This window comes from Mercurialis annua, linkage group LG8, assembly GCF_937616625.2.
Source record: "Mercurialis annua linkage group LG8, ddMerAnnu1.2, whole genome shotgun sequence".
NCBI classification, from domain to species: domain Eukaryota; kingdom Viridiplantae; phylum Streptophyta; class Magnoliopsida; order Malpighiales; family Euphorbiaceae; genus Mercurialis; species Mercurialis annua.
The window spans coordinates 42994409-43017122 of NC_065577.1; the positions used below are offsets into that span (position 1 = coordinate 42994409).

At 31.4% G+C, this 22714-nt stretch overlaps 3 protein-coding genes across 7 annotated transcripts; 2 read left to right on the plus strand and 1 right to left on the minus strand.

Annotated features, from left to right (window-relative positions):
• The first annotated feature begins 8833 nt into the window (after positions 1–8833).
• LOC126661454 (adenine/guanine permease AZG1) lies at positions 8834–10880 on the plus strand. Its single transcript, XM_050355307.2, has one exon. It carries the CDS (start codon positions 8950–8952, stop codon positions 10705–10707), a length of 1758 nt encoding a protein of 585 aa, XP_050211264.1. The 5' UTR covers positions 8834–8949; the 3' UTR covers positions 10708–10880.
• A 2715-nt stretch (positions 10881–13595) lies between these two features.
• On the plus strand, positions 13596–16234 carry LOC126660310 (phosphoglucan phosphatase LSF2, chloroplastic). 2 transcript variants are annotated; one of them, XM_050353730.2, is made up of 5 exons: positions 13596–13902; positions 14831–15036; positions 15199–15387; positions 15467–15678; positions 16015–16234. In XM_050353730.2, the coding sequence occupies exons 1-4, from the start codon at positions 13641–13643 to the stop codon at positions 15668–15670; spliced, it is 861 nt and encodes a 286-aa protein (XP_050209687.1). In that variant the 5' UTR covers positions 13596–13640; the 3' UTR covers positions 15671–15678; positions 16015–16234. The 2 variants fall into 2 exon arrangements, with proteins under 2 accessions (XP_050209687.1, XP_050209688.1); XM_050353731.2 differs by having other exon boundaries at positions 13599–13902; positions 15199–15369.
• Positions 16235–16692: 458 nt separating this feature from the next.
• Positions 16693–22714, minus strand: LOC126660307 (uncharacterized). Of its 4 annotated transcripts, XM_050353726.2 has the most exons (13): positions 22443–22712; positions 22204–22368; positions 21433–21531; positions 21199–21336; positions 21025–21093; positions 20857–20953; positions 20649–20751; positions 19804–20014; positions 19217–19330; positions 18583–18714; positions 18322–18402; positions 17433–17549; positions 16693–17225 (listed from the first exon to the last, which is right to left on the minus strand). In XM_050353726.2, exons 1-13 carry the CDS (start codon positions 22566–22568, stop codon positions 17148–17150), a joined length of 1530 nt encoding a protein of 509 aa, XP_050209683.1. In that variant the 5' UTR covers positions 22569–22712; the 3' UTR covers positions 16693–17147. The 4 variants fall into 4 exon arrangements, with proteins under 4 accessions (XP_050209683.1, XP_050209685.1, XP_050209684.1 ...); XM_050353728.2 differs by lacking the exon at positions 16693–17225 and having other exon boundaries at positions 17433–17602; positions 22443–22714; XM_050353727.2 differs by lacking the exon at positions 16693–17225 and having other exon boundaries at positions 17460–17549; positions 18242–18402; positions 22443–22714.

Here is a 22714-nt window from a genome sequence, read left to right on the forward strand (position 1 = left end):
TCTATCTTCTTGGAATTTTATTGACGAAGATGATCGGAAAAACAAACCTTCAAAGGATCAAGCGGGTCGGGTGTGGCCGGTTTATCGGAGTAAAGGACATATCCAAGTCCCGCTCCAACGGAAGTCTAGCTTCTCGTTCGGTAAAAATATATGCGGAATCTATGGATAGATTTGCCGCTCCTTCGATTTACTTAATTTGTATCATAGGTTGTTAGTATTTTCTAGATCTACAAATTAAAAGATCATATTTTAGTCTTGTGATATGACTTTCATTATGTAATTTAATCTTTATGAATGAATTCTATTTATGGGGTTTAAAAACTCTTTAAAAAAAAACATTTGAAATTCAAAAGTGGGATGCAAAAATTTAGACATTATTACGACAAATTGTTCAAATCAAAACATGATTGTAAAAATTTAAAAATTTATTGCAATTTACAAAAGAGGAAAGTTTCGATTCAAAAATTAATTAATTCCCTTTCAAATAGTATATGAGAGAACTATAATAGTTTGACATAGTATGAGGCAAGCAATGCATCATCAAATTTATTCATAATTAAAGTTTGAGTATTCTCTTTAAAGTTTTAATCATTGCATATTGAGACCCTAAACCCTTATAAGCTGTACTTCCATAACTTACATGATTGTGCCTAATTTTTACTCTTTCTTTAGAAACCTAGAATTGCTCATGTATCAAATAAGCCACTAATTTTGATATAGAAACAATGCAAAGCAATGATGAGCCCACATGTCTATACAATGTTTTTGGCTATAAAATTAAATGCACAAAAGTGTTCTCTTGGCTACATGATTCATTCCAAAGAAAAGTGTGGCAAGTTAGGCATAGTTCCAGTGGCTAGATCCTCCAAATGTATTTCAGAAGTCACGAGTTCGAGTTCGGTCTGCATGCTGTTACTTTGATTTCCATCGAATTAAATATATGTTCGACCATCTAACAGTAATATCTCACTAGCTAATCATACTTTAGTTAAAAAAAATGAGAAAATTTTGCGTGACAATATTTAAATTCTCGTCTCTCATTCTTATATTTCAATTTGTTATTGGACTATATATGAATTTTAATTTCATAAAGGTAAAGTACATGTTGTTAGTAAAATTTTATGTTAAAATAGACTTGCGTGTTAATGATGCGGCATTATTGAAGGCAATTAAAAGTTTCAGATTTTGTAAGTAGTTGTGTGTATTTGGTTAAAATCAAACTGAATCAAATCAATATTTTTTATTTTTTTAAAATGAAACCGGTTAATTCTGTCCATTTTTTTTTTCGGTTCCGTTTATATTAAAATTAAACTAAATTCTTTATATTCAAACCGAACTAAATGAAAAGTCGAAATTTTTAATATCAAATCAAACTGAATTTGTCGGTTTGGTTTGATTTTTTTTCACACCCCTAATCATAAGTGTCTTCCACTTACCAAAATCATCATCATTCATTCAAGATTTTGTTAACATTTAAATGGCTAATATTCTTATGCATACACAAAGTATTCCATCATTATTTTGAGTTTGCCAACAATTGAAATTGGCCACTTGTTTCAGAACAAACTAGTGGGTCCAAATTTAATTTTAATAACTCAATATTTACAAATTGGTTTGCCTCATAAACCTGCTAACTCATCAAGATACTTTGATACTATACTTCCAATTTTTGCCTTTACACCAATCAACCGATTCTTTTTTCAGGTTTTATTCACATTCTTACGTGTTCTTTTTTTCATTTCTAATCATCCAAATTTAATTTATTGGTGTATCTTACTCTGGTATTTTAAAAATCGAATTAGTGGTAGAATCAATGTAGCTAGATAAGTGATTCAATTAATGCCAGATGTTTAAGCAGAAGATTAAATGTATTAATGAAAGATTAGCCTACGAGTTATCTTTGGAATTAATTAAGTACATCTTAAAGGTAGGGTATTTTCATTTAATAACGTGATTGCCAATGCTTTTATTTATGCCTTTCTATCGATTTTATATGGAGGGCTAAAGTTCTAATTTATCACGCAACGTCAAGTGGCAATTTTAGATGTCCATATAGGACTCTAATTAGCACATCACGTAAAACGTATAAATAATATTTGGAACAACCAAATTACTTAAATGAAAATTTAAAGATTGTCACGTATAAATTAAAGTTTAGAGACGGTTCGAACAAAGGGACAATCATTTGTATAAAATTACTCTTTATAATGTGCATTCATTTTGAAACTTAGTGTCTTGTTTCAAACTAAATCAAACCGAATTTACAAGATTCTAATATTTTCAAAACGGATCAGTCAGTTAAATTTGATTTTTCAGTTCAGTTTATGTTGAAATTATATTAAAGATTTTTCAGTATCAAATTGGATGGAACCAAAAATATTTTATTATCAAACCAAACCGTATCGAGTTTATGGGTTTAATTATTCATTTTGGTTCGATTTTTGTACCATCCTACCTATACTACTACATAATATATGCTATCTATGAAAAAAAATTACAATTCACATGATGCGTGTCAAGTATATATGAATTCTTAAATAAATAAGTGGTGAAGGATCTCCGGATATTTAACAATATTTAGAAGGAAATTAAAACAAAAAGATTGGGATAATTTTCTTAAATGCCCTAACCCAAGAAAATGAAAAAAATTGAGAATAAATAAAAGAAAACAACTTGAATATTAAGTCTTGTACTTTCACCTCACATCACCTTTCACTACCAAAAGAAACCAACAAAGAGACCTTTGATTTTGCTTTTGAACATAAAAATGGCAGAAAAATATAGAAATTATTAAAGAAAAATAAAGACATCTCTATGTTTCTGGACCATTCAAGTCTCACAATTAGAAATTGTGGGCCAATTATGCAAATTAACATTTGTTTTATCTAATTGTGTCATCATTTGAACTGAATTTCTTATCCTTTTTGTCTAAATTAAAGTTAGGATTCAGTAAAAGGCCCTTAATGATTAAGGAATAAGAAACAAAAGATTAAAGACCCACTTAATTAATGCTTCAAAGTTGTCAAGTAATGCACATCCACATAGTATGTTCAAAAAATCAAACCAAACCAAAAAATTTGAAATTTGATTCAATTTAACACTACAAAAATTGATTTTTACCTTTATACGGTTTTAAATATATAAAAAATTATGTCGAATTTTAATATAAATCAAATTGAATTGAAAAATCGACTAAATTAACTAATACAGACAAGCTGATTTGCTTTGATTTGAATAAAAATAAATTTTGCTTCAGACCGAACGCGCACTCTTAATTGATGAATGAGATGAGGAATAGAGAAATTCATTTCATGACATTGAATTGAGATGTATAATTAAATTAGTGTTGTGGCACTAATTAAATGTCATTATGATACAAGTGGGCATAACATGGGTCCAACTAAGCATGCATCAAATTGCCATTGTTAATCAAAATTTAATAATAACTCTTCTAATCTGTCTTTTATTTCCATCACTTTCTCTCAACATTGAAAGAGATATTCACTACTACAAAAAAAAGAGAAAGGAACACTAAGTTTTTGGAAACTATAACTTGGAAAAAAATATATGTATTATTAAGTTAGTGATGTTTTTATCTTTTGTATATGTGGGAGCAAATTTTGCATGTTAAGATGTGAATTGTTGGCCATATCTTTTGATTGAGCTCATTAGCTAACAAGCTTTATGGAAAATCCATTTGGATTTATTCCTTAATGATTAGGGGGGTGAGAAAACAATATAAGAATTGACAGATTTATCTAAAATTAGATTAATCAAATTTAATAAAATATTAAATTTATCCAAAATTGATTTAATTGAATTAACCGAAATTTTAAATATGTAAACCGGACCGATCGAATTAGCCAATTAATTTGGTTAAACAAAAATATATATCAACAATAATAATTATAAATAAATAAATAAAAATATTTGATTAATTTGATAAATCGAAATTTAAAACTCTGAATAATCAAAACTTTTAATCAAACTTCATAAAATATATAACCGGTTTAACCGACCGTTTGCTTACTCACAACTAATAGCCATAGTCAGTGGTAAAAATTAGGTCAAGAAATGGCGAGTGATCTCTTTGTGGTTTTGCATTCAAATAATTGGATGTGCATAGAGGTAAAGAAAAGCCATTGTCATCTCTCTTTCGATGATCACTTTCTGCAATTTATTCTTATTTATACTATTAGTATTGGCCAACCAAAAAAAAGGTTAGGAGAAAGATAAAGGTAATTGATCACTAAATTAATAATATTAGGTTAGTGGCAACATTCATGTTAGATTTTGAGTTAAAAAAAAAATCACTATAAATTTTTTAACAAATTGAGACTGGTGTTCAATTATAAAAATAAATAAATTATAATTAATTGAATTGTATTATTTTTAGTGATCCATAATTAGGAATTTTATTTATAAAATTATCTGCAATAAAATATTTAGTAATAACATATATACAATTTTTTTTGTAGAATTAGATAGATAGTTATTAGAATTTAATGATTTTTTTAATTATTGGCAATTCTATCATAAAATTAAGTTACTAGAATTTTTTTATTTTATTTTATCAATTATATCTTTTATTCTTTTTATTTATTATTTTAATATAATAACAAAGACTTGCAAGATTGCCGGACCAGACTATTGAAATTATTGTTTTAGTGATTATATGTACAAGCATGATAAACAATATAATGTATTACAAATATATTTAATTGGGCTACTTGTATAATTATATTTTAAGAGGAAAAAATTAATTTTGGAATAAAAAAATATACTCCCTCAATCTCAAAATAATAGTCCACTTATTTTTTTTGTCCCAAACGGTTGTCCACATTTCTTGTGAATCACAACTTAAAGTGTTGATTTTTCCGTTTTATTCTTATTTAATGTTTATCATTTATTACTATTAGTCTAAAAAATAAATTAGACATAATATTTAATAAGGGTGTGATAGGAAAAATAAAGATAAAATTATGAAAAGTTAGAATTTAATTGCGTTTTTTATACTGTGTGAAAAGAAGAAAATGAACTATTGTTTCGGACAGAGGAAGTAAGTATTTTCTCATTGAGAAGAAAATGATAGGTTTGGTAATAGAGCTGAGGTACATTGAATTGAAGTAATAATGCCTCACTTGCATCATGGAGATATGCATTTATTATTTGAAAACAAGAAAGAAAAGCTAGAAGCCTTTTTACCAAATGCAGCAGAAAATGAGGATAGGATTCATAAAGTGAACATCTCTACAAAAGTTGGCCATTGTCTTTATGGGTAAGTTTCCTTTAAATATATGCAACATCAATTATTATATCCACATCAATAATTCATGAAATTTTCACATATATCTTTAATTATAATAATTCACAATTTGATTTAATAATTTCATATTTGAATCAACTATATTGTCATAATTAAATTATTTTTATGACAAACTAGTTCAAATTTGAAGAACAATCTCATAATTTGTCGGTAATTGGCCTAACCGGTATTTTTACTCTTTTACGGTTTTACCGATGGCGATTTATATAACATATATATGCATGTATAGGGTGGTGTCTGGGAGAAGTAGATGAAGCATTGAATAGAAGATAGGACAATGTCCGATTAATGAGGACATCAGTCTCGTCAAGTTGACGTTACTCCAATAATGTTGGATTGGATCCATCTATTTTTCCGCATGTCATGTCTTGTCTGGATGAGATTACTTCTTCATTTTTTAAGATTGTTAGTCCTTCAATCGAATTAATTACTCATGTCTCTTGAAAAACAAGAGTTAATTGTTCTCAAAAATCAAGATTCCGTGGGGAATAATCACTTCGTTATCGATAAATTTCGTATCCGTAGATAAAATTTTAGGACGTAGATAACATATCAACTATGTTTAGTTCAATAGTCAGAGATGATCAAACCGTTGAACTAAACATGTTTAATAGGTCGCGACAACAACTGTGACAACTGAACTAAACAGATCCTTTATTAGTAACATATATTGTGTCTGGATATAGAGTTTCCGGATTTGGACCATCAATTATATTGTTAATGAAAAACTATAAAAATTATAAAGTACTAGCCTTTTTAAAAAAAAAATTAACAATTCATAAATTTAATTATCATAACATATTAGGAAATAAGAAAACATGAATAACAGAAGGAATCATGTATGGATACATATAAATTCGATTAATTAGTAATTATTAATTATTAATCACATGGGGTAAAGATGTTCAATAGAGGATTGACAATTGGATACTAATAATTATATTAGTTTTGACCCACAATATATGGGCAGTTCAACTAAGCCACAGCTTGTTTTAATTGAGTAACAGCTTTGAAATTCTTAAGGTCTTACGTATTTAAGCAAATTTGGAATCTGTTTAGGTATCAGATCCTTGAAATATGGTTGATTTTTAATTAAGATTAACTTAATTTAGAAATATTGATCAGATTATCATAATGCAGGAGAATTATTTTAATGTAAAGTAAGGAACTAAGGATTAAGTGTATTTTGGTCCTACAATTTGGAAGAAAAGATTAGCCTAGATACCATCCAACTTTTACCTAATAGTTGACATTTAGCCCTCAAGTATATTAGTAGTAAAACTAAAACCAAGCTCTATTTGAGAAAAAGCGTTTTCAAAATTTTATAGAGAAATTAATATCTGTGAGTTTAAATTCAAAGAAATTTTTGAATTTGGGTCATTAAGTCGAGTAAGAAATTCCCCGATAGAGAAATTATTTGACCCGGTTTATATTTTATTCACGGAATCAAACTAGTCAGGTGTTAAAAAATAAAAATTAGTGAAATTATATAATATTTTCTATTTATTATCTATTGATCGAGTCTGTCAATGAAACATGAATCGGGTTTAAGAAAGAAATTTTGGATCTTTATTGTACTTCAACAAAGGATTTATTAAAGAAGATAAGGATATTAAAAACAAGAGGTCACATTATTTGAAGTTGGAGAAAAATAAATACAAACAAATAGGGAGTCAAACTAGGAATTGTCAATGTCTCTTATTGCCTACACTACAAAGTTGGCTAACTCTAATGCTCTATAAACTATATAGCCCCCACAAAGCCATTACTATATTTTCACACACAAAATTTGTAGGCCTAATCTTTTTTAGTCATCAATCTTTTCCTTTTAATTAAATTATAGAATAAAAGAATAAAAACCCGAAAAATAAAAGAGAATAATAAAATAAGACAAGAAAATATAAGAAAGTAATTGAAAACAACCGACAATTTTCCTTGTAATTAATTTTTTTGGACAATTGATGTTCATATAAGCGCAGATTATAACCCCTATATTTCGCTCTTAATTCCAACTCTGAATATAATAATACGATCCACACTATGTTGATCATCCAATATTATACATAGTTATTAGATATTATGTTTTGCATTTGCAAAGACTAGCTAGCTAATTAAACACGATGGGGATGATCAATTTTTAATTTATATCTATAAACATCTAATTAATGTTTTGATATATATAAACCCAAAAACTTGACTATAATGGTTTTGCATGATCCACGATTTTTGTGGAGAAAAATAATTGTGATGTTTACGTGATGTAAGAGAATTAGTGGCGAATTAGGTTCATCAAATTTCTGATGTCAATATTTCCAAATTTAGCTGCCCATTTTGTTTCACACTATTACTTCGAAATTATGTACTCATTCTATATCTGTTCTATCCACCTACCCAGAAAATTAAATGTTTGCTATTAAATTATATACCAATCTTTTTATTCCGTGCCAAAAAGTAAAGTATCTTAATTAATCTACTATTATGTAGTAATGGTTAGGTGTCTAAAATCTAAAAGATTCGTGAAATTTTTTTAGGTAGACTCAATTCACCACGTCATCCATAGACTAAGTCTTTCACATAATCACATATCATTAAAATGATGGCAATCTTGCAATATTACTATTCAAAACTGTAAATAAGTACTAAACGAATTTACAAGATTGCTATCATTTTAATGACGTGTCATTATATGATAGGCTTAGTCCACGGATGACGTGGTGGACTGAGTCTACCTAAGAATTTCTCAAGATTCATATAGTAAAATCCATCACCTAGAAGTAGGATTATGCAAAAAGTTGAAACCGGCCAGACCAATAAATTTAGTCAGTCCAGTCTGATAATGTTAAAAAAATCAGTTCGATTCGATTTGATATTATATATAAAAAATTATAAATAAAATAGAATCAAGACAAAATTAAGGATATTAAAATACTTTGTTTCTTTAGTAAAATAATTTTATAAATCCAAAATTTTAACTTTTGAGATATAATTTATCTCTCAAAAAGTTTAAATTAATTTGATCCACAATTTGACAATTTGAGATATAATTACATTTAAATTTCAATTTAATTAAAATAATAAAAAAATTCTATCTAAACTAATTAAGTAAATATATATAATTAATTCATATCAGATCAATCATATTTTTAATATAATTATTTCAATTTGCAAAATTAATCGGCTAAACCGTTAAAATTAGACTAAATTCATCTCGAGGTTAAACATATTATCTTCATGATCATTGTCAATTTCTATTTGAATACCCATTTTGGTAAGTAAAACACGTAAAAGGCTGATATTAAAACCACAAAAATGTCAAATAGAGGGATTGGGAAAATAATATTTTTGAAATACAAATTTTCCGAACAAAAGTGATAAAGTACAAGGGACTTGTGATGAATTTAGCCTTAAAATTTATTTTAAAATAGACATTTAAAAAACATTAAAAGTTATAGAAATATAAAATTATCTTACATTTTCCTTATAACTAAACAAAACACCAGGTGAGATCCCATCCTTTGAATCTACATACATACAACCAACTTTCTCTTTCTATCTCTTGCTCTGTATATCTATAAATATTTTCATAAACGTGTAATCAAAAACCCCCACTCAAATATCTTTTCATGATCATCGACATGAAGACTGAATCTCCACCACCACTACCACCACCGCCGCCACCACATCATCAACAAAAACCACTAACACGACTCAACAACTACGTAGCCAAATCCGCAATCGGCAAAAGATTCAAACTCACCGAAAGAAACTCAACTTTCACCACTGAGTTACGTGCCGGAACCGCCACTTTTCTCACTATGGCTTATATTCTCGCCGTCAACGCTTCCATTCTCGCCGACAGTGGCGGCACTTGCTCCATCGCTGACTGTGTCCCCCTCTGTTCTAACCCAGTAATCCCGCTCTCGAACTGTACTGGTCCGTCTCTGCAAATCATTCAGCCGGACGTTTCTTGCAAATTTGATCCGGTAAACCCTGGTTACGCTTCTTGCTTAGAAAAAATACGTAAAGACCTAATAGTAGCGACGGTTGTCTCATCGCTAATTGGCTGTGTTATTATGGGTGCTTTTGCTAACTTGCCGTTAGCTTTAGCTCCGGGAATGGGAACGAACGCTTATTTTACTTACACCGTCGTTGGGTTTCACGGCTCCGGTAATGTTTCTTATCAGAGTGCATTAGCTGCCGTTTTCATCGAAGGTTTAATATTTCTAGCTATCTCCGCCATCGGATTACGAGCTCAGTTAGCTAAACTCGTTCCTAAACCCGTTCGGATTAGCTCCTCCGCCGGTATCGGACTTTTTCTTGCATTCATCGGCTTACAAAGCAACCAAGGAATCGGGTTAATCGGGTATAGCTCGTCAACTCTGGTCACACTCGGTGGCTGCCCGAGATACTCACGTGCCATGTTAGCTCCGGTAACATCTTTAGCAAACGGCACTATCTCAGTCATCCCCGGCGGGACAGTTTCCGGCGATATTTCATGCGTCCGGGACCGAATGGAGAGTCCGACCCTATGGCTAGGGATAGTCGGGTTTGTCATTATTGCTTATTGTTTAGTGAAGAACATTAAAGGCGCTATAATTTACGGAATTGTGTTTGTAACGGCGGTTTCATGGTTCCGTAACACTAGCGTAACGGCGTTTCCTGACACCGTCGCCGGAAATTCTGCTTATGAGTATTTTAAGAAGGTGGTTGATGTGCATGTGATTAAAAGTACAGCTGGCGCATTGAGTTTTAAAAGCATAGGTAAAGGGTATTTTTGGGAAGCTTTAATTACATTTTTATACGTTGACATTTTAGACACGACTGGTACGTTATATTCCATGGCAAGATTCGCCGGATTTTTAGACGACGCAGGTAATTTCGAGGGTCAATATTTTGCATTCATGTCCGACGCCACCGCTATTATAGTCGGCTCCCTATTCGGTACGTCGCCGGTGACGGTTTTTATAGAGTCGTCTACCGGTATCCGGGAAGGTGGACGGACAGGACTAACGGCGTTGACGGCAGCAGCTTATTTTATGCTGGCGTTTTTTTTCACGCCGTTATTAGCATCGATACCATCATGGGCCGTTGGGCCCCCACTAATATTGGTAGGAGTTTTAATGATGAGGGCAGTTGTGGAAATAGAGTGGAATGATATGAGAGAAGCTATACCAGCTTTCGTGACGCTGCTTTTAATGCCCGTCACCTATTCTATTGCTTATGGTTTGATCGGAGGCATTGCCACTTATGTTGCTTTACATTTGTTGGATTGGTGTGCTGACCTTTTGGCTAAGCTCCGTGGCCGGAGTTCTCGCCGCCGGGATGCCAACGGGACGGCGGATCATCATACGGGGGTGAAAGCGGCTGAGATTGAAGTTTAGGTATTTTTTTTTGGTTAGATTATATGTTCACATATTAATTCTTTTAAGGGAAAATTCAAGAAATGAAATAGGAAATTGGGTATTTAATTTGGGATTTATAGAAGAGATTGTATATATTTATGTGATTGATTTTTGGTTGGGTATTTAGAATTTTGTGTCATTTTTGAAATTCATTCATGCTCTCAAATTTATCATACTCGAGAATTTTTTATACAAATCAATGAATAAGAAATTTCATGTAGTGATAGATTAAATATGTTAAAGTATTTTAAGACTCAATTATATAAATTTAAATATTGAATGAACATATTTAATAATATTCAAACACCACTATACTACTACTTGTTGGATCCAATGTTATATTATTGAAACATGATTTTTTATTCTTAGAATAAGTGAATAAGTGAAAATGTATGAAAAGTTTTGTTAAGGACTACTTATATGCTTCTTTCCTTTTCCAACCAAGACATTTTGAATACTCCACAATTTAGTGAAATTCGAAGTGTTCTTTCTTAAAATGGCAATATCTGGAATATATTTCATTAAGTGAGAATAGGCTTAAATATTAGGGTCATTTTTGCGTTTTTTTCCAAATTAAAATAGCAATGAGCACATAATTACATGAATACTGTATTACAAAAAATACGACGATCGAGTGGGATTGAATTCATTGAAACATTGAGTAAATAAAATATATAGAAAAAAAGACACTTTATAATATCTCAAAAAAGAGAATGAAACAAAAACAAAGGGATTGAATAAATAATCTTTGTTTAAAATTCGTGTATGTTTTATTCTCTTTATTAAAATTACACTTTTCTTGACTTTCTTTTCTGGAAATTAGTGATAAATATTTAACAACAAGAATAAAATAACAAATAATTTATTTGGCATATGGAAATGGTGAGGCAATGAATTTGACACAATAAGACTATTATCATACTCTTATTACTATTAAAAATTGACAAATTAATAAAACTAAACTTAAATTGTCTTCTCTACGTACCATTGTCCATATTTCAACCTTTCCATAAAATAATTAAGTGCATAACTATAATGAACGTTGCAAATATAAAAAACGTGTATAATAATGGTGAGTAGATGTTAGCATTGTTAATGTCTTTTTTTTTACTAAATTTTATATTTTTCCAGAATATAGAAGAGAATTAAATTATTTTTGGTATATTTTTATATATAGACTATGAAAAATATAATATTTTTTCTTATCATAAATTCTAAAGATTATCAAATCATATAATTCTATTTTAATTTGAATATTAACTTTTAAATGTGGTACAATCTGAAATAAATTCTATCATCCCCTCGTTAAAAAAAAAAGTTAATTCCGCCTTTAACTAAGTAAACAAAAATTGGTGGGAGTAATTGGTATATATTAAAAAAAAAATTAATTGTAATTTTTTTTAAATTCTATATCTTGAGGCTTGAGATAAAGGATTATAATCGATTTTTTAATATTTAAAATTCAATAAATTAATAAATTTATTAGTTAAATTATTTAAAAATTGTAGTATATTGTTTAAAAATCGATAAATTATTACTGTCCATTTCCAATGAATAGCACTCAGAAATGTGATTACAAGAAGCACACACGTGTTGATTTTTGGATTCTAAATTAGTACTAATCCACAAATCAATTCAGAAATAGAAGAATAAACATTTGTTTAGCTTCAAAAATCATTATGTTTATAATTCTTGAATAAATGATTCTTGGTTTGCTGGCAAAATAATATGAAGAAAAGTTATGGATATTAAAGAACATATTCTTTACCTGGTATGACATGGAACGTGCATCTACCTATCCAATCATAAATCAAGAACAAATAAAGATGATATATATGAATATTATGCACTTTTTGGATTCTCATATTACTTTACCACAGTTTGAATAAGAGAATTTTTAAATTCATAATTTTTACTAAATTCTTAAAATTTTAAATTAATAAAATATAAAATTTATGAATTTCAGCTTTGAAATAAATATAGAATTCACAAATGAATAAAAATATATTTAGAATAATTAAATATTGACACAATTTATCATCTAGAGAAATGATGAATTTCAACTTTTCATCTAAAAGGTGAAATTAAATGAAAATAGATCAAAAATTTATGGATACTCATTTTTTAATACTAAATAAGCAATAAATTCTAATAAAATTTATATATTATACAAAATTTATGAATTTAATTCTTTTAAAATCTCTTGATCCAAATGATATTTTAGTATCATCAATTAAGTGGTGGTTAAAGGTTGGATAAAACTAGAAATTTAAGTTTTATCAATTGACATTATAGATAATGAAATTGCAATATGTGCCCATCGACATAACTATTATGATTCTAAATTTAAATTTGATGAAAATTAAATTACATGTAGAAACTCCATGGTGATATTGATAATGATAATTCTAGATGAAATAACATAAAATAGATTAGATTTCATCTTCACATAAAATTAGCTAGTTTGTGCTAAGTTAGCTCTTTTGTCTTGTCAAACTTTTAAATTTTTATATATAAATTATTCTTCATTATACTTTTCGAAATCATAAATAATTTAATTTTCTCCTCTTAATTGAATTCTATTTTATTTAATTAGAATATAATAACTTAAAAAATGTTGTTTAAGAGTTCTATATTTAACATTTTTTGATATAATTAAAATTAATTTGTTTGGGAATTAAGGGGCACTATGGTTAATTTTAGGAAATGAACCATACGGTCAAGATAAAATGAGTCCACCCACCAAGTTTAAGGATGAAAATGTTAAATTTATTAAAGTTAATTTATATGGGTCCACCTTCCCAAGTTTGAGGACCAGAATGGCACTTTAATCAAATGGTTTATGTGATATATGGCAATGGCAATAACCCCACAAGAAAAAAGAAAACTTTAGCAGAAAGTGAAAAAGAAAAATGGTTGGTGCTGCTAGTAACTGCATTTCCCTCTCTAATTCAGTGTTTAGCAGTTACCCATATGAAAAACAAGCCCTGTTTTTGAAAAAGAAATCAACTTTCAAATTCATAATCTCAAAGAATTGGTGCAAAATGAGTCGGATCGACTGTAAGCTAACAGAAGAAAAGAACCCATCTTTGAGCTCAAATCATAGAATGGAAGATTACAATACAGCCATGAAGAGGATGATGAGGAACCCTTATGAGTATCATCATGATCTTGGTCAGTCTTTGTTTTGTATTATTTTGGTTTTACTCAGTTTATTAATCTCTTGATTTAATTGATTGAACAATGCTTATATATTAGCTTAGTGTTAATTACTGTAGATTATGCTGTAGTTGCTATTATTTTATGGAAATCTTGTGCACCGGTTTGGTCTAGTGGTCTAAATCTCGACCATTTGGGCACCATGGGGGCAGGTTCAAATTCCGGCTACGCCTTTTCTTAAAAATGGAGTTGTTAGGACTGGACTGTTGGCCAGGGTTTGATAGTGATCCTGGGCTTCGGCTCCGGAGAGTGAGTCCTCATTACCAAAGTATAAATTGCATTTGATAATTCTGGTTTAGTGTTAATTATTGCATATTATGATGTTAGCTGCAATATTTTTTCATGACATTTTGTTATAATTGATGTGCATTGGGAATGATGGAGTATTATTTGTTAACTTGGGATGGATCTGAATCTGATAAAGCTTTAATTTTTACTTTTTATAATACTGTGTGTAAAGGATAATCTACCTTTTTATGAACCTTTTTCATGTTATTATTAAACACTTTTTTCATGTTTTGTATATTGATATGGTTGGCCCATTTGTGGATAATGCTGCAATTATAAACCTCAGGTTATGGTAGAGATCATGTAGATTTAGTGATCAATGACGATTGAGGAGAGCTAGGGAAATCATTATCGATAGTTGAAAGTAACTTCCTAATAGTACTTTATATGAAAAACTGTGTTTTCAAATTTTAATATGAAGCTTTTTGAGAAATGTCATATCCAAATACTTGGAAATGAAGTTGTAATGGTTACCTATTTTTGGATCTACTTTGTGTATATAACTTTAAAGAATCGGCAGTTTGAATATAACCCGATTAACTTCCAATGTTCTGCTGTTGCTTAAGCTCTCTAATTGCTTAATGCATGACTTCAGGTATGAATTACACGCTAATAACCAACAATCTGATTGTGGGATCCCAGCCTCAGAAATCTGAAGACATAGATCACCTGAAAAATGAAGAGAATGTAGCTTACATTCTAAACTTGCAGCAGGACTCAGACGTTGAATTTTGGGATATCGACTTGCAGTCCATAAGAAAAAGATGTCAAGAACTTGGAGTCCGTCACATGAGGCGGCCTGTAAGAAAAAATCAATTATTTCAACATTTGCAACTCTCTGAATTGTTATCTTCTGATAGGGATCTCACTTTTTTGTTCTTGAACATGTTTGTGTCTGAATTCTACCAAATTATTTTGTTGGCCCAAACTGATATAATTTGGTAACCAATATTGAATCTTCAGGCAAAAGATTTTGATCCAAATTCCTTGAGAAACATATTACCTAAGGCTGTTTCTTCATTAGAATGGGCCATTTCTGAAGGGAAAGGCAGAGTTTATGTTCATTGCACAGCTGGATTAGGAAGGGCTCCGGCAGTGGCGATTGCTTACATGTTCTGGTTTTGCAGCATGAATGTTGGTCCTTCCTCTTCTGTTAGTACTACTTTTCCTGAATAATTATGCATTGTATTTCACTAAATTTCTCTAATCATTGTGTACGGTTGTGGAACAGCTGAACTCTGCGTACGATGAACTAACTTCAAAACGACCTTGTGGGCCTAACAAAAGAGCAATACAAGGAGCTACTTACGATCTTGCCAAGAATGATCCTTGGAAGGAACCATTTGAGAGTCTTCCGGAACATGCTTTCGCAGACATAGCAGATTGGGAGAGGAACTTGATTTGCGACCGGGTTCGCGCCCTCCGTGGAACATGAACCTTCAGGTAAGCAATTCAAAATTCTTCCAGTGAATAATTGGTCAATGAGGCAGCTAGCTACTTGTTCAGCATTGAACTATGAATATGGGAAAACAAATCCTTTATAACTATGATTTAGCTGGGTAGTTTCCTAACTATACATGATCTAAGTTGCACGAAAACTTCTCGGGTTTTATGTTTCGCGGTTTTATTTTTAATTTTAGAAACGCTTTTGAAACTCCAATTTTCTATATTACTAACCTATTTTTATAAAAATAATAGCGTTTTGCTATTTTCCATTTCGATACTTCTGTTTCCATGTTATATATTACACGATGATAACGTGTATTCAATGGTAAGCAGGAAATCAGCATCTCCAAAGATACCATTTTGAAGGGCTTGCAAAATAAGAACAGCTTTGGAAGCAAAGTTTGATCCAAGACTAAGGGCTATGCCCTTTCAGGAACCTCTGCCAATAAATAAAAGGGTTCTATTCTTTTTTATACATTATATTTGGAAAGGATTGGTACCATTTTTCATTATAGAGACATATTATATAATATAATATCCCACATTTTATTTATTTTACTAATCATTTAACTTATTAAGTTTGGTAACTTAATTAAGCTTGTGTTAGTGAAAATGTAAGGACTAAACTTGACTCTTTTGCAGTCTATTATTGGCTTAAGTAAAAATACTCATTCTAGCTTCTGCACATTCTCTCTTTTTGTCTCTTAATACTTGGAGAATGAACAATAACATTCATACATTTAATTTTCTTCACTTCCTAAACAATACGCATAAATTAGTTTCTCAAATTGCTAGTTTGGGTATCTACATCCATTTTCCGATAATACTAATACCGGAAATGGATTGATTTAGATGCCCCAAAAATCTTTGAATCTATCATCATTTGGAACTGTCAGTCCCCCGAAACATCTAATTGGAAGTTATGCATGTTTAAAAGTCCGTACCCTCCATGGAGTTGAAGTCAATTGAATCTTTGCAGCTGCAAGGAAAACAAATGGAAGCCTTTTACAGTTTTAGGGGAAAAAAACTGAGCTCTATTGACTTAGTTATTCTGTGCTTCATACAAAAGTACCTCGAATTTACACAATAAAGCTGCAATCATCATATTGCAGTACGTTAGATGCATATCTATGCTAGCCCAGATCATAAGGCCTAATAATCAATATAACGGCTCACATTAACCGTCTCTTTCTAGTTTAATGTTAAAGATAAGGGGCACCCTTCACGCCATTCATTGCAGCTCTAGTTACAAGGGCTCTCGAGTGTTTTCAAGAAGCAGAATAATATGAATTCAATCCTTAGTAGCGGGTATTAGGTGAGAGGGCGCCTCCCGTCATTGACGCTCAATGGCATGTCTCTTCCAATCAATGCCCTAAATTAAATGCTTGTATAATCATATGATTGCACATATATCAAAAGTGTTGCGTCTTCGCAGCTGCTAAACAACTTATGCATGCAGCCACTTTTCAAACATTCTGGAGATGGGCAAGTTGTGCTTGACGCTGTCCCAAATGGAATGCCGTAACTATCCACACTAAACAGACCTGAAACACAGAGAATGTCAAGCGTTCAATTTTCCTAGATAGAAATAACTTATTAGCAATAATATGTCCAACATAATTCAGAATACCAAATGAATTACACGGAATTAAGCTGATATAAGAATCGAGTTCCAATAACTAACTAGAAATCTATGGGATTATGAATCTATAATGTTTCAGAAGTATGAAGAGAACACCAATTAGACATACAGGCAATGCGTAAAGAGACACAGTTGAGATCCTTCTATGAAGAGTGCTGAACAGTAGTTTGTACATTCCAGCTGCTGTTGCATCTCCAAGCCGTTGAACTACTACATCTATACACACCTGCAGCAGCATAAACACCATGATATTTCGATTCTCAAATCATTACAACTACCCTGCAAAGAAACAATATTAAATAATAGTGATGTCTTTACACTAAAAGCATTGCTACTTGCCACCATCTACTCTCTATATTTTGTTTCTACAATTTTTCAAATTTATAAGATCACAGCTGGGAGTTACCTTTAACTTTGATATTCTGTTGAAAGCTGATTGCATAGCAATAGATTTATGATACACTTAGAACCTTCCATTTGCTCGCTAAATTCAAGTCCATTAGAAGTTGTCCAGGCACAATTAGCTGCACTAACTAGATGATAACTAGAACATGAAAATTACTCTGCTGGCGGGACTTCTCAATTGGTATATTTTTCCTACTTGATCACACAACACTCTTGGCTTGACAATACGATTCCTATATATGAGGCTACCAACATATGAAAAACAGATAACTATCTCCTATTCAAACTACTTCTACATTATTGAATCCTTTTACCATTTTCCTTTTAGTATTAGGCAGGATTAGAGTAATCTGTGCTTATATTCATCCGTTACTAGGAATTTCATGATGTTTTTACGATGGTTAACAAATAACAACTCATTCTGGAACAATTACACAAACATATATAGCATAGAATGGGGACAAAAAACAGCCTTAGGATGAAATACAAGATGGATGGAGGAAGGACACTTGCATTTTCACACATATGCAGTGTTCATAATATACTTCTCCATTGACTTGAGCAAGACGGTACGAATAAAAGAAGTTGCAAACCTTTGCTTTATATTTCTCTTCTTGGGAAACTACAGTAAACAGAAGTTCTCTTCCAGGCCTGGTCACTACATAAGTAACCACCTGCAACATAGAGAAAATAGGATTGTGAGATCCGAGGGTGATCTTTAACTTCCCTGATTAACTTAATTTTATGTGATGATGGTAAAGTGGGAAATGCAATTGTCTAAGCTATTCTTTTATTATCCTATGTATGTGTTAAATAAAGGAACAACGAGGAATATATGAGCACTTGTAACCGACCTTCCGGAGAGTCTCACAAACGGCAACTGCCACCCATGTCGGCCAAACAGCAACAGCAATCAAATTTAAAAAGGAAACAGCTGGAGTAGAGCATATAGCTATAGTAACCCCAGCAATAGTAAGAATGTGTCCCTGTGTTTTTGACATGACAAGTAAAATAATGAGGGGTTATAAAGTACACATAATATAGTGAAATGACATGAGCATCATGACAGTCCCAATAAATTTAAAAACAGACTTTTCATTCCAAAAAATTTAAGATTGGTCATTTAGATCTTCTTTTCCGTGAATGACCAAGTGTTGAGGATCCAAAAATGAGTCAAAATGATATCCCCCATGAGATGTAAAGAAAAAACTACCAAAAAAAAAAGATAAAGGAAAAAGGCAAAATGGGATTTTTTTATTGACCCAAAAAAATGTTACGAGGTTTTTTAAAATACAAGAATAAATTACAAGGGAAAAAGTCCAAACTAATTTGGCACTCGGCAATAAAAAAAAAGTATGAAGTGATCTCTGTCGATGAGATTTGTTTCCTTAATTCGTGAACACCAAGAAGTATTTTTGGTATTGTTACTGTAACAACCAGATATAACATCAAAGGAACATTGGAAGAATTTAGTAAATGCATGCATACTGTTAGAGTAAGTTGTCCAGCAAGGATGAAAACAGCGATGAAGCTATTTATCTGGGCAAACAATCTTCTCCTGCCAAGAGAACTTGTAACAGTCATGGCGATTACGGTCACTTTCTGCACATAGACAGACAGACATAGGGGAAATTAACGATTAGAGAATATACATTGTATACTATCCAAGCAGAAGCTTGTAATGAGATGTCATTGCTAAAGAGAGACTTTGTCAGAGCCTCAAAGGCAACCAACCAACCAAACTCAGATTAATTGACTGTTGAGTGACCCTAAAATTAAAGATCCCAACAATGTATTAAATTGTAGTGCATGCCACATTAGAATGGTATCCCCAAAATATTTAGTTATTTAACCTCATTTTCCTAGTTCCCTCAAATCTAAAGCATAAGAAACAAATCAGGAGTATGAGTTTTTGGAGAAGCTTAAAGGTGCTAAAGCAACTGAGCCCTTTCTTAGCATTCTTCTCCATTTACTCTTTTTTTACCTCTGTTTTTCATGAGCATAATTAAATTTTTTCTATTTTCGTGAAAGTCATATTTCTAAGCTACTCAGTGAGACAAAAACTGCACATTTACCTGAAAATAGAAGAAAGATGAGACAACTGCGCTCAGCCACAGGAATAAGGATACATTCAGTAGATAAGTTGAAGATAGTATAAGCCGAAATCCATCTAAGATGGCTGAAAAATGAGGCTTCACTTGAGATGTAGGTGACTTTGGAGAAAGTACACTAGAAGGTGCTTCTGTCTGCTCATTAGACTTGTTTTTTCCATCAAGGTCAGTCTTTCTGCACACCATAAGCAAAGAGTCATTCACAAAATTGAGGAAATAATAAATAACAAAAATCAACTATGCAAAATTAATTCATAAGTCCTCCTCGGCGTTTCCATGAAGATTAGTTTCAGCCAGTTGTACCAATCACCTTCTGCACAAATTGATGCGAGAAGCACATTCATCATACGCATCAAACCAACCAGTACAAGAGTTAGAATGGTTAACAATGTCAAAATGCTTTCTCCAGGATTAAACTCTTAGTCAGAAAACAAGAAAGATGAATAGAAGGAAACAAAAGGATTATTTGTGTCATCTTCTTGAAAAAACAAACAAAAGGTTTCACTTTTCAGATGCATCAAGAACATAGATTATGTATGGACAAATAGACTACACGAGTAATCACTAAAAGCAAGCCGTTGTCTGTTCCTGTGAGCAGTCAAAATTAGGTACATTTATGGTTTTGTCACGGAGGGTTGATTATGGAGCAAATAGTATAATAGGTTAGTGCCCGTGAAAATATATCGACTAATCAAAATTGCAAACCAGCTGAGCAAACCCCCTAAAAAGGATAGAACTACAACTAAAATTTCTGGGTTGCAAGCTACAGAATTCTGAGGCAAAGAATTTATTTTTGAGAAACAGTTAACCTTATTGGAGATAATTCTTCTGGAAGTTCAGAAATATCTTTCATGATTCCTTTTGATGCCCGTGCCGCAAGTTCCATCAATAACGCTGCAATTAAAAGTAAAACTGCAAAGGAGCAGCGCACGAGTTAAAACAATATAGGAGTAGGACTAAACGAGAATCTGAAAGCTTCATATTATAAGTTTAACATTATTGAGATAGCTTACATACATGGCCCCAACCAAGCCATTCCTGTGGCAAACAATGAGCCAAAAAGTTGACCAAGTGTAGCACCAGCACCGATGAAGCCAAACAGTCTTAAACCTGACTGGATGTGAAAAAACGATGTCAAATGAAAATTTGGAAACTATTTAATATACCATGTTAGCTAATACTGACCTCACTATCCATCACATCAATTACTCTAGCCCAAGTTGAAGAGATAGTGATAAGATTAAGCAGAGCAACCTAAGAAAATTAACAAAAAAAAAAAATTATGTTGATTACTTGACAGTTGATACTTATCAATAAGCTAACAAAGCAGAAGGCAAAAAAAATGTTTAGTAAAAATACCCAGAGAAATAAACCAATTCGCACAGAAATGTAATACCATCCATGGTTATCCCAATTGTCAGGACTCGTAGGAGAACCCGTCTGACTAACATCAACTTTTACATCCTCCTTTAGTTCAGTGGATATGGAAAGTGTATGCTACAAATTGAATTCAAAACAGAAAATAAGGTTAGAAACCTAATGATTAAAAATTAAGATATCAAATCTTAGAACTCGTTCATTCAGCTATAGTACCTTAGTTTTCAACGATGCAATTCCACCGGACGAAGAATGCCATAAAAGAAAAAATACAACTAGTGATACACTAAAAAATCTGTGTATCAAAAGTAAAGCCTGGAATTTCAAGAAGCACCTATTACAAGCCATACACATATGTATAAGAACATCAACTTAAAAACAAAAACTTTTTCGAAATAGAAAACTGAGAATTGCAAATTCAGTCATTAGGCCAGGTGCAGAATAAATGGCTTAATCATCCAAAATATCCCACATTTTGACTTTTTTCGCTTATGGCCTCATCTTTCAAAATCCTCAATTTTAGCCTGTTTTTCAATTTTCAATTCCAATTATAGCCATTTGTGTAAAATTATAGTGAAAAAAGGTTCAAATATACCCTTCATGTTGCTTCATGATTGAAATTTTTTATGGCAAAAATGTAAATTAGAACAATATGAAGGAATATAAAAGACATTTTTTAACTTTTTTCTACTTCAATTTGAACAAATGGCTACAATTAAAACTAAAAGTTGAAAAATGGACTAAAATTTGAGAATTTTGAAAGGATGTGGTCATGAACGAAAAAAGTCAAAAAGGTAAATATAGTTTTGGATGATTAAGCCTAGAATTCATCTATTGAATTAGATTCTAGCAGACTATGAGCTTTTCAAACATGAGAAAGTGGCTAAATAAATATGAAATTCGATGTAATTCTTGCAATTTTCAAGAGCATCCAAATTCAAACACTTATAAAAATGTAAAACAGAAGTGAAAGAAAGTAAAAATGACCTTAGATTTAGAGAAATTAGGGTGAGAGAAAATGAGAGTAGACAAAGGGGCAGCAATCAATGTTAGGGCTAAAGATCCAACAAAAAGACTCGGTAGATTCGATAATCCAAGCGAAATTGCTCCTTCGTCGCGTAATGGTAAGACTACAAAATACGCACTTAAAATCTGCAACCACAACCAAATTAAAATTATTATGCAGTTCAAATTTAAATTGAAGATTAGGGTAAGAGAGTGATTACGAAGAAGAAGCACGAGGAAGAGTGGAGCAGAGGTGAGACTTCGTGAGGGTGTACTGAGACAAATATGGAGAGGATTGCATCTAATCGGGACCTGCTGGTGAATATGTTGGTTAGTAGTGATATCATTTCACTGTGTAATTAATAATTATGTATGAATGTGAATATGGTGCGGAGTCTGATTTCTGAGCTGATCAATTGCTAGAGAGAATTGAAGTTTTTTTCATTTCTTTCGGTTTCTTGCCATGTTTTCAAATGTACAGAGAACCCAATAT